Source organism: Perca fluviatilis, chromosome 9, assembly GCF_010015445.1.
Source record: "Perca fluviatilis chromosome 9, GENO_Pfluv_1.0, whole genome shotgun sequence".
Classification (NCBI taxonomy): Eukaryota; Metazoa; Chordata; class Actinopteri; order Perciformes; family Percidae; genus Perca; species Perca fluviatilis.
The window spans coordinates 24,624,935-24,636,940 of record NC_053120.1 but is presented as its reverse complement, the minus strand read 5'-3'; the positions used below and the strand labels follow the sequence as shown (position 1 = coordinate 24,636,940).

Sequence of the window (12,006 nt, the reverse complement as noted above, 5' to 3'; positions counted from 1 at the left end):
AGGTGACCGAGAAGCATCAAATCAATATGCAACAGGCTACTCTGTCTTTGACCTCGAGATATTCTTTAGAACCTTTGGATTTCAAGTTGAATATATAAGAAAGATTAAGATAAGGCTAAAGGTTGCATTTTTTAAAAAACTTTTAATCAGGACTAATACAAATGTGTGCCGCACACTATGTTTGAGGAGTCGTTTGAAGCAGTTCAACTCCTCCTTGCCGGGTGAATGTGGCCCGCCTCCTGTCAGCGCTGCTCCAGCTGCAGATGCCAGCTGCAGATGCCGGCTGCTCTCTCACAGAGTGCACGCTTTCTCTGCACTCCAAATGGCCTTAGCGTTCATTGACAGTGAGCAAGATGACATCGCGCTATACAGCGTAATCTGGCTCATCTCATGGCTCTTCTGGATACACCTCTCTAATTTTGGAGCCATAAGTAGGCTATGAGATTTTCTTGGCAGCTAAAGTAATTGGTGACAGGCTGTGCCTGCTTGCATACTTGCAACATTCTTTCTCTTTTCGGCGCTCCGTGAGCCTCACAACATGTATAAGTTATGCATTGGCATCGTCATGTGCTGTGCGTTTTTTCCACGGGGCTCTGCAGCGCCAAAGGCTTGGGCTGCAGATCCCAGGTCAGAAATTGAGAGCGAGGCAGAGCAAAATGACAGACTGCAAGAGGAGATAGACGGCCAAGAGAGCATCCTCTCTAAGGTAGGAGGAAACGTCCCTTTTCTTTAATTCATAATGTGTTCTGGACATTTTGATCATTTCGTGCGTAAAAATTCAAACGTTTTTGATTGAGCGTGGTGCAAAATACATCCGTCCTCTTCTCTTTGTAGCTGCTGGGTGATTATGACAAAGTGAAAGCCCTCTCGGAAGGCTCTGACTGTCGGTGTAAATGTGTTGTCAGACCCCTGAGCAGGAGCGCCTGCCGGCGGATAGAAGAAGGGAGCGCCGCTGCTCAGGACTTCTACACCGTGGAGACTATCACATCTGGACCAGAGTGCAAGTGCGCCTGCATCGCTCCTCCGTCAGCAGTCAACCCATGTGAGGGAGAGTTCAGGCTGAAAAAACTTAGAGACGCTGGAAAAGAGAATGTCAAGGTGAAGTGCCGTCCGGTCCATATTCCATGCATAGATCCCCCCTCCACAAATACATATAAGTCCCCATTCTCAAGTGCCAATAGGCTAAAGGCTGCTGTCTTTTCCGCCTGTTAGTTTCTAGAGAGGCCTGGATCACTGGGGGGTGGATATCACGTCTTATCAACTTCAGGAAAGGGTAGTCCAACATTATAACCAGAAACTCAGAGTTCGGATGGGCTGGGGATAGAACTACTGTATTCTACGCATGGCATGCCTTGAATTGGTAAACCGTTTTGACGGAATCCACTTGATCATTCTAGCTTTCCACCATCTTGGAGCTGCTGGAGGGCTCCTTCTATGGCATGGATCTACTGAAGCTGCACTCCATTACCAATAAGCTGCTGGATCGCATGGAAAACATTGAAAAGGTACAGGTAACAGTTTTTCTTTTTGTTGTTGTTGCAATGATTAATGCAAATATGTTGGTATAAAAAAACTGCTGGTAACAGGTGTGTTTATATTTGTGGCTTCTGGATTCAGTGGGTCCAAAAAACACCCAGTTTTCAGATGTATTATGGGCTGGACCTGGAAGGAGTGTGCAGGCTTTCCATCACAGGGGAAGTTTATATGCCTGCTTACTGAACTTTTCTTAAATGAGTTGCATTTTTAGTTAGGCTCAGATGTGTCAGTTCATATTAAATGGCTTAAAGCTTAGAGTATGTATTCTTTAATGTGAGGAAATGAACAGAAATAAACAATTTGCCTCTCAACAGTGAATTTGTTACTTGAATTGAATCTGAAGCCACCAAATTCAATAAACCTAAATGAATCATAAACATCATAAATTATAAAGTTGTTCCACCCAAACAGGTGCAACAAACTGGAGGGTTACATGCACACACAGGGAAGAGTCTAAAATAACTTAAAGCACCTGTGTGAATGTACCATGAGTGTTAAAAGTTCAAATAAATTGTGATTGGAACAACTTCCAATGGCTGGATTTAAAGACTAATAATTATAATTCTTACATACTCTGTAGGTTTTTTTTCTCACAACTATAAACAGCAGCTGCACGAGACTTGAGCTGCCTCAGTCAAACTTGGTCTAATCATATCTTTAATCGCCGCTAAAAATGTTGTCTAAGGGTACCGAATTACCGAGTGAATTGGACTGTGGCATCATTCAAAACACCTGCCTGTGCCATGGAAAACACAGCTGCAGGTAATAAAATGAATGGAAAAATCAAGCGTATCCATTACTCATTTTATAAGTTTCAGCTGCGCCTGTCCTGGTATGACATGTGAAAATGTCAGTTGTAGAAAAGTGGAGGTGTGGTGACGTCACTAACAGTTTTTTAAAAAGTGCATTCTGGCAAGTGTAATAGAGATGAGCCCTCTTCCGAGAAGACATTTTTGCCTGAAAATAATAAATGCACAGGTGTAAATAATAAAATGAATGATGGCCAAATCCTATTTAGCTGCTTCAGTTTCTTTAATGTGCTTTTCCAATTATAATATACTGTATATAGCTTTGTTGTCCTTGTTTTTAGCTATATCTCCATTTCTGTGTGTATACTGTGAGAGCAACAAAAAGCTGGACTCACATTCCTTGTATGTACAGTATTCACACTTGACCATTAAAGCTGATTCTGATGACAAGTCAAAATGTCTGCTGCGAAAAAGGCCCATTAATGACTCAAGATGGAAGGCGCTGCACTGGAACTTTTTCTTTTTGTTTGCGATGATACACTGATGATTGCAGCCTGTTTTCCTAAAACCATGCACAGTATTTCTGTTAATATCTTGATTTGTCCGTGACTGCATGAAGGCAGTGTCTCTGAACTACACCACGGATGAGGAGAGGCCCCAAAGGAGCCCTCTGATCCAGGCAGATGCGACTGAAAAGCCACCCACCCCTCGTCCACACCGACATCAGGACCAGAAGAGACTCAGTGAGGTCAGCACGGCCGCAGCATATAAAGACCCAGATGTAAGTGACATCTTGACATCACAGGGTTAACAGACGTAGAGGTAAAAAAAAGAGGCTGAGCTATGAACGCCTGTCTGTGGTAGCTTGATAGTTCTTTATTTTACTGTACTATAACAACATAGTAATAACTACATAACTGTTGGCACTGAAAGTAATTATTTGCCTGTAGCTAGTGCCATGACATAACAACTGTAGGTGTAGTATTTACGTTGTATTTACTTATGTAGGTAATTATTGATGCAAAAGGGTGATTACCTTTAACTGCCAAGTAAACCAACATACTGTAAATAATAAGTAGTCACTTGTTATTTATGCTTTAAAAGGTAGTTAACACCTAAAAATAAAAATTAAAGTTGTAGCAAGTATGTTATAAAGTGACTGTCACACTAAGAACATAACAAATTATACAGTAATTCTTAGGGATTTACCAGATAAGTATTTACAGTTAGGACTCCATGTCATTTACTGTATAGGTAATATAATCAATCATTACTGTAGTTTTCAATAGTTCCACCAGAATGATCTAAATCTAAAAATCTAGATCTACATCTAAAAAGTAAACATTGTGCCCCCAAAATCGTCTTAGGTACTAGGATTAGATAAATGGTTAGGGTTAAGGGATAGGTGCCTTGAAGTCGATGGTCACAACGCTGCCTTGAAGTCAACGTTGGGGGCTTAAAACACCATCGAGCAATTTAAGTGCTATGATTATTTTGTTGTTTCACACATTAAATTACACAAGTGCGTTATGACTTACTGTGATGTAATTCTTGAATACATTTATTTAAAGATAAGTTATTAATGGTACGACTTGATAATTGATTACTTTTATGTTACGTTGTAAGACAAATCCTGATATACATTCCATATTAAAAGCAGTTGTAAAGGATGCAACTGAATTCAGGAAGAAAAAAAATTTGCATAAAAGAGGTGATTGGATTCACATGTTGCTGCTCAGACTGCAAAAGCATTATTAAGTCTTGTGTACCTTCAAAACAAAAGGAGCAATTATGTGTTCTTTCCACAAAGTCCCTCATAAAATGATCATCTCCATGATAAACATGTGAGGTAATTGGAAGGCTTGGCAGACCCAGTGGACAATAGCAGACCTCAGACCAGTGACTGTACCACTGGGGCCTGATCCACGACAGCTTTAATATGAACTGGAAAGCCTGTCCAGCAATGTTGGGTGGACTTGGGCTTCACATGCAAGTGATTCACAATTTTAACATGTTTTAACAAGAGCACTTGTAAGAAGCATTATACAAAGTTATTAATGAAAACTGAAACTAAAATGTTTTTTTCCTCGTGTTTATTAGACGTTAGACTTTATTGTCCCCAAGGGGAAATTCTTTGTCACAAACACCTTACGTTATGGAAACAGCACGCTTACAGACTAATAAAGTACAAACATAACGGAATGGTATGCAGAGAAATAACACAGACAGATAACACAGACAAAGTGGCAGTGATTTATCTGGGTCTCTTGTTAAGGGCTGCTATGGCTGCAGGCACCAGGCTATTGCCATATTGAGCTCTCTTGCACTTCAGGGACTTGTATTCCAAGATAATTCAGGTTTATTGCAACTGGGGTCACACTTTTTAGTTTTGGTTATCATTTTTCAGCAGGGCCACACGGAATTCTGCGTCCGCATTGACAAATATTGTCTCAGTATGAAACCATACATACATGATACATAATGAACATATGTTTTATCCTTCTGCATGGATTATGTTTTTGCATCATAGAAGTGTTGTGTGTCCATCTGTCCACTAACAGGAAAAGTATGAGGAGAAGTTTATTGGGGAAAATCTGTCCTTCCTTGAGACAGATGGTTCTGCTCAGATCATTGAGGTCAAACCACAGGCGACTCTCAAAGACGTGGCTAACAAGGAGGCTTCTCAGGTGTCGAAGACCGGCCCCAACGGAATGATCATTAGAGGAATGACTTTTTATAAATCAGAGCCAGATCCGATGGTGGCGGATGACGGGGAGCCTGGAGAGAACTGTAAGTGCAAACCCTTAGTCAGCTTTAAGGGCTAACATTAGAGAGAAAAAAAACTATACAAATGAAGAAAAAACAGATCTAGAAAAAAATCAGAAATATTCACATTACTGTGGTGTGATAATCAAGTGATCATCCGATTCATAGCTATGCTTAAAAAGGTTATTTTTCCACACTCTGATAATCATGAAACCGGATAAGTGGTTCGGATGGATAATCTCATTACAGAACATTAGTTGATGTCAGAGAATATCAGAACATAAAAGTTGATCTAAACTGCCTGCCATCTGTCAGCTGCTCTGTCAGCTGCTGTGACCACTGCAACAATGTACAGTTATAAATGGGTTCATTCCTGTTGCTTCTGTTAGTTTGCACTGTAATTTGTGAGTTCAGAGACGACTTACTTTACCATTTTTAAGGTATTGGATAATAATAAAACAAAGACCATGTGTATGCCATCATTTCACATTTTTCATGGCATTTTCTCATTTGACCAAACCTTTTCCTTCCCCTTTTTTAGTATTTGAGTATCATGGATTCAGTGGTGATGGTCCTATTAACCTCTTGATTGAGGAGAATCTTCTACAACACAGAGCCCCTCGCCCCAAGACGAGAGTGGGAACAAGATTATTTCGATCAAAGACAACAGGTCCTTTGCACGGTTCCACGAAGACCAGCCAAACAACAAAACCAAAAGGAATTGAGCCCACCTCAAAAACTCATAATGAGGTTATCAGTGCCGTTGGAACCACATCAGTGGATGTGTCTACAGATGTACAGAGTGACGCATTCACAACGAGAAGCGTCACGTTTAAACCAACCACTACCACACAAAACACCAGGACCACAGACACTGCAACTCAAACTACTCAAGGAATCACTGCTAGAGTCACTCAGTGGCCAACCCCTTTGATGGTTGATCCAACTGGCACTTCTTTAAGCATCACTGAAAAGGAAACAACCAAAATTACAATGAACACAACCCAACCTTCCGCAAATACAGCCACAAAGGAAGTCCTAGCAGCATTCACAACAAGAAATATGCCAACCACCGTGATGGAAACCTCGACCCAGGAGCTGAAAGACCAAATGCAAACCATACCTGGCAGCACTGCCGCTCAATCAAGCACACTTGCACCAAACCCAGCCACGGAGGCTTCAACCACAAGCCCAGCTTCCACTATGACCATCACAACCCGTGCTGGCCCGACTTCAACACCAATACACCCAACAACAGATTCCACAGCGGCAACCTCCACCTGGGCAGCTACAACAACATCAGAAGAAGAAACTGAATCCACCTACTTTTCAAGCTCAACTTTGCCTCCTACCACACAGAGACTGATCACTTCTCTGCCTTTCACCACACCTGTGACTACCTCTTCGTCAGCCCCCGCCACCACCACCACCACCACCACCACCACCAGGCAGGCCACTCACGTCAAACAGAAATACAAAATCAGCTGGGATGAGAAAGAGGGCGAGGAGGGACACCCGGAATTAGACGAGCCAATGCAAAGGCAGGAGGAATCTCCCTCAAGAAAACCCGGTAAGTTGAAATTTTATGTCGAACGAGGGGAAGACCGATCATATGGTTGTCAAGTAAATTTTAATATAAACAAATGTCTGCTATTAATTTAATCAATACCAAATTCATTCACACAGTTTTTAAAGAAAACCGCTACAAAAATATGTTACAGTCTAGACATGTAGATTGGAAGTTGGAAGGAAGGTGCAATGAAACAAATTGAAATAAATTGAATTGAAACAAAATTGCTTGCAGCTCTTTGAGACTGTATTTACTATTTACAGTGGTGCTATTTAAAGTATTGGATAATGTAGCAATTTGACCTGATAATGGCGCTAGATATAAAACAAAAGTCTGGAGTTTGCCAAAATCAGTAGGTTTCATATTCCCGAAACCATGGATATCTACCAAATTTCATGGCAGTCCATCCAGTAGTTAAATAAGACATTTCTCTAAAAATCACAAATATCAATCTCATGGTGGTGCCAGAGAAAAAGTCAGGGCATCATTAAAGTGAGCAGGCTTCACCCTCTGGGAACCATGAATGTCTGAACAAAATTGCATGGCTATCCACCCACTTAGTTGTTGAGATATTTCAGTCAAGTCCAAAGTGGTGGACTGATTGACTGACTGACCTACTGGCCAACTAACTGACAGACCGTCATTGCCATCCCTGGAGCCACACCACCAGAGTGGCTAAAAAAACATCTTCACAAGTTCTTATAAGCGCTTATCACCAAAGATATTTCCAAAAAAGAAAATATCCTGTGAATTTTTAACATAATGTAATTAGTTTAAAATACCAAATGGAAATTACTGACATCAAGCCTTAACACTTTCTATATTCTTACAGAAGATGCAATTGAGAAAACCATAACATTGATATTGTTCTGTGAATCTCTATAATTCAGTGGTCAGTCCTTTGTGGCAACCTCACCCTTTTCTGTGATTCAAACTGGTTAAAATTAAAGCCTCTAATTATTTTCAGACTCTCTGACGTAGGTCTGGATGATGTTAAACCTCCTCTAAATCCTCACTCATGGCTCTGTGACTCTTTCACAGGGCAGTGTAAGGATACTTTGGCAACAATCTCAGAGCCAGTAACTCACACCACCTATGGCAGGAATGAAGGAGCATGGATGAAGGATCCAAAGTCTGATAATGACAAAATTTATGTCACAAACTTCTACTACGGAAATAATCTCCTGGAGTTCCGCAATCTGGAGGTTTTCAAACAAGGTAAGAGCCAGTAGTCACTAAATGACTTTTTGTTTTCCTCTTGCTTTGATGAATCTCATGCTTCTTCATTCTTCTTTATCCTTTCTAGGCCGTTTCACCAACTCATACAAGCTTCCTTACAACTGGATTGGCACAGGCCATGTGGTCTACGATGGGGCTTTCTACTACAACCGTGCTCTCTCCCGAGACATCATCAAGTTTGACCTGCGTCGGCGTTACGTGGCCGCCTGGACCATGCTGCACGATGCTCTGATCGAAGAGTCGTCATCAGTGTGGGAGTGGCGCAGTCACTCAGAAGTCGACTTTGCCATAGATGAGAGCGGCCTGTGGATCATCTACCCAGCACTGGACGATGAGGGATTCTTACAGGAAGTGATCGTTCTGAGTCGACTGAACCCCTCAGACCTCAGCATGCAGAGGGAGACCACCTGGAGAACTGGGCTTAGGAGAAACCACTACGGGAACTGCTTCATCGTGTGTGGCGTCCTGTACGCTGTTGACAGCTACAACAAAAGGGACGCCAACCTGGAATACGCCTTCGACACGCACACAAACACTCAAATGATTCCCAGAATGCCCTTCACCAACAACTATACCTACACCACACAGATTGACTACAATCCCAAAGAGGGTGTTTTGTATGCGTGGGACAACGGACACCAAGTCACATACAACATTAAGTTTGCCTATGTAGACCCTTAGGAAAGGGTTGACTCTAGTTATTTTAAATACTTATTTCTATGGTTTGAATGGATTGTAGATCAGTCCACGTGGCCTTCAGTATGGAGACAAATGGGGGCCAAATGTACAAATATACTTAAGTGTATTTTGGCTAAATTGTTTTCTTATCGATAATGTTTTTATTTTGACCTGGAATAAATTAAACGGTTCCTCAGTCAACACATCAAGTTGTACTGTATATATTGTAATACTGTAAAAAAGCCCTATGAGATAAATTAATGTAGAAAGGTGTCAGAACCAGTTCATGTCTAAGGTTAAATAATGCTGTAATTCACAGAAGCATACTCTTTGAACCAATCCCCAAATTATGTGGAGAAATGACTTTTTCCGTTTTGTACACATTTTTTTGTATTACATTTTTCTTTGAATCATATGCCGCAGGTCCTCTGTGTGGTAATATCACAGGCATTGCTGTTGGCTTTTGTCTTGTGAAAGCACTTACTCCCTCCATATCAGACTGTTTTGAGGAGACTACAATAAAGTTCAGAAATACTAACAGAAGAGGTCTTCTTTGTTTGGCTAATCACAGTTCATGTCAAATTCAAGTGGCTTTAATTATAGCTTATGGGTGTTGATTCAACTAGAAGACTGAGGATAGAAGACAACCAGGTAGAGAAAGAAGAAAAAAAAAAAAAAGAAAAAAAAAAAACATACAGACAATTATTGTGCAAGCCTGTAATTTACTGTTAATGGATGTAAATTGAGTTGTGGAAGAAAAAAATACTCAGCACAGTCAGTCAATCTATTGTACTTGTTAAAGAAAAAAAATATAACAATGCAGTTATACAATTTCCCGTGGCAACGCAAAGGATACACACAAAAGGTATAGTAAAATCCAGTGTTTATGCACATAATAAAATACAAAAAAACAAAACCTCACAAGTTTTTAACTGTCCTCTTGCGTTGTACCTAAGTCCTGTTGGGATGCAGTAAATACAGTGCGGTGAACCAAATATATTTTTTTAAACCAAAGAGGGAAAACAATTACACACACAGACGGCCTGGCTTAAGAAAACACAAGTATAGAGCATGTTTTTATGCATCGGTTGAGCTAAAACAACCATCTGTACAATCACGTAGTAGCTGAAAGAAATGCACTTTCAGGGACAAGTAAGGTATGTTGCTTTATCAACATATACAAAAAGGTACTAATTCTGATGATGTATCTTTTCTTATTTAGCATCAATTTTACATAAACATTAATATGAGGCATTTAAAGCCAGAACTGATCTTCCCAGGTTCTGCATTTATAGTGCAAAAAAAAAAAAAAAAATGCAAAATGCAACTCCATCAAACAGTTTTAAACCAATATCGGCACAAAATAAAAGTGCAATTTAGCCCGTGGACGGAGAAGTCAGGACTTGCTTTTTTCACCAGTGGTTTTATGTCAAACATGGGCTGTTTTAGCTCAACGGTTAAGGCAGGTGTTTCAAATTTGATCAAGATAAAATCTCAGGATGTCCACCCATTGAAAAATCTCCTAGTTCTAACATTTACAGTAAGTTTCCTTCCAATCCACCATTTGTTATTTCATATACAATATGTAATTTGGTTTTCTGGAGTGGATTACAAAAAAAAAAAAGTTCCCACAATGCGCGCATAATGATTAGACAGAGGAAACTTTGAAATTCTTCATCAATACAATGTTAAAAACAAAGCACCTGAAATCCTTAAATTAATGGAAACCAGCCAACAACATAGTGGTTAGCCTACTAGCTTTCACAGATCCCCTGACTTCCTGAGTTTACTGAATGCCTTATTCTTGCGTGTAATTAATCTGGCATCTCTTACTGTTTCACTGTTCTCACAATGTGCTTTAGAGGGGCAAACCGACTACAAATGAGTAAAAGAAATCTACTCCATTCTGTAGCTATGATACAAACACAGAACATGTTGTACTTCTAAACATTAATATCACAAATGCCTTTCCAGTGAGATCAATTTTGGGTGTATACTCACTTTGAGTTTTCTCCTCTGGCTTTGTAGTTCGTTCCCAAAATTAAGAACCCAAAAAGAAAGCGCAGACATGAGAAGAGCTGCTATGGGGTAAAAGTATTTGTGTTATGACGGGGTGACTCAGGGTTCAATGCTCAGCCCCCTGCCGTTAAGCAATTACCCTTATGTGGGGCGTCTGGGGTTACAGAGAGAAGTCAGTTTTGCCACACAAGGAGCTAGCGTCTGCTCGGACCCTTTTACAGTCTACCTTGGGTATCAGTCGTAATAAAAAACGTGGCCGACAATTTGAGCTACCTTTGCCTTTCATTCAAAACTAAATCAAGTCAGTGGGAATTCACCAGATTTAAAATATACTTTATCACACCAAAATAGGGTTAACTGAGGTATTATCTTCTGTTTGTCTTCTTGGGTTTAGTTAAGGAGTTCTCATAATAACTGTTGGATGATCCTAAGCAGAGCCCATTAGCACACCGACAGGAGGCGCAGCCTGGCTGTCTGTCGATGAGTGCTGGTAAAACGTGCCTGTGCGGTTGACCCGGAGCAAAGGTGGGATGGTGGAAGACCTGATGTGGAGGATCCTGGTGTCCGTTACTTCACAGTCAATCTGCATCATTACCTCGTAGTCTTTGTCCCTTATGATGCTGTCTGTAACGGCAGGAGAGGAAGCGAAAGGTTGTTAGTTTTGATGCATAAATAAATAAATAAATAAATAAATAAATAAATAAATAAATAAATAAGGTATTGTAGATTCATTTGTGTATTTTCTCCATCACCAGTGGATTTATGTCACGGCAAAAGATTTAATCAACTCGAGACTCAAGACGAATGGTGAAACTGCCAAACTATTTGTCATCATAATTACTGGCAGGATTTTTTTGTCATATTGGTTGCAGGGAGACATGATAAGAGAGTATTTTGTGGAATGTAAAGGAGTATTGTTTAAAGCGGTTAGGGCTGAGAACCGCAGCGAGAGAGGGGTGGACGCAGGGTCACACATAGAGTCCAGAGGTGAGTCACATTCTGGATTTCTTCATAGAGATAAACAAAAACAGCCCTAAACAAGAGCAGGACATGCAAATTTGAGAGGAGAAGAGAAGAAATTCTGGAAAGAGTGTGGGAAAAAGAGCGATCACTGATGATGAGTCAGGATCCTTCAGGCTTTGTGTTGTGTTCAGAGAAGAAAGAAAAAGATCGATGTGGATGAGTCAGTGTGGTTCTTGGATTGTGGTCTCCCACAGCCTAACTTTGCTCAGCCCGGGGGAAGAACATGCTTTAGAGTGGACATGCTTGTAAAATCATTTGCTAGAAAAAGCTATTAACAACATGCTTAGGGATCCCTTGTGTATTTACATTAACAGACTTAAACTTAAGAACGTGTGGCTTCCTATGAATGTCGGCGAGAGAGTCAAGATGATAGCAACATTCCCCATATGGAGCACTCAAGCCCAACACACCTCAGTCAGTTTTAGT

General features: G+C 40.5%; 2 protein-coding genes across 2 annotated transcripts in view; one reads left to right on the top strand and one right to left on the bottom strand.

The window, feature by feature from the left end:
* Positions 1-261: 261 nt before the first annotated feature.
* Positions 262-9,081, top strand: olfml2ba (olfactomedin-like 2Ba). The gene is made up of 8 exons (XM_039811158.1): positions 262-706; positions 835-1,098; positions 1,398-1,505; positions 2,905-3,066; positions 4,847-5,075; positions 5,593-6,621; positions 7,663-7,839; positions 7,928-9,081. The coding sequence occupies exons 1-8, from the start codon at positions 539-541 to the stop codon at positions 8,539-8,541; spliced, it is 2,751 nt and encodes a 916-aa protein (XP_039667092.1). The 5' UTR covers positions 262-538; the 3' UTR covers positions 8,542-9,081.
* Positions 9,082-9,240: 159 nt separating this feature from the next.
* Positions 9,241-12,006, bottom strand: part of atf6 (activating transcription factor 6) — a 37,375-nt gene continuing 34,609 nt past the window's right edge. Inside the window, exon 16 of the mRNA XM_039811159.1 lies at positions 9,241-11,181. Coding sequence (XP_039667093.1) covers positions 10,985-11,181 — 197 coding nt within the window. The 3' untranslated portion in view covers positions 9,241-10,984. The remainder of the gene's footprint in view (positions 11,182-12,006) is intronic.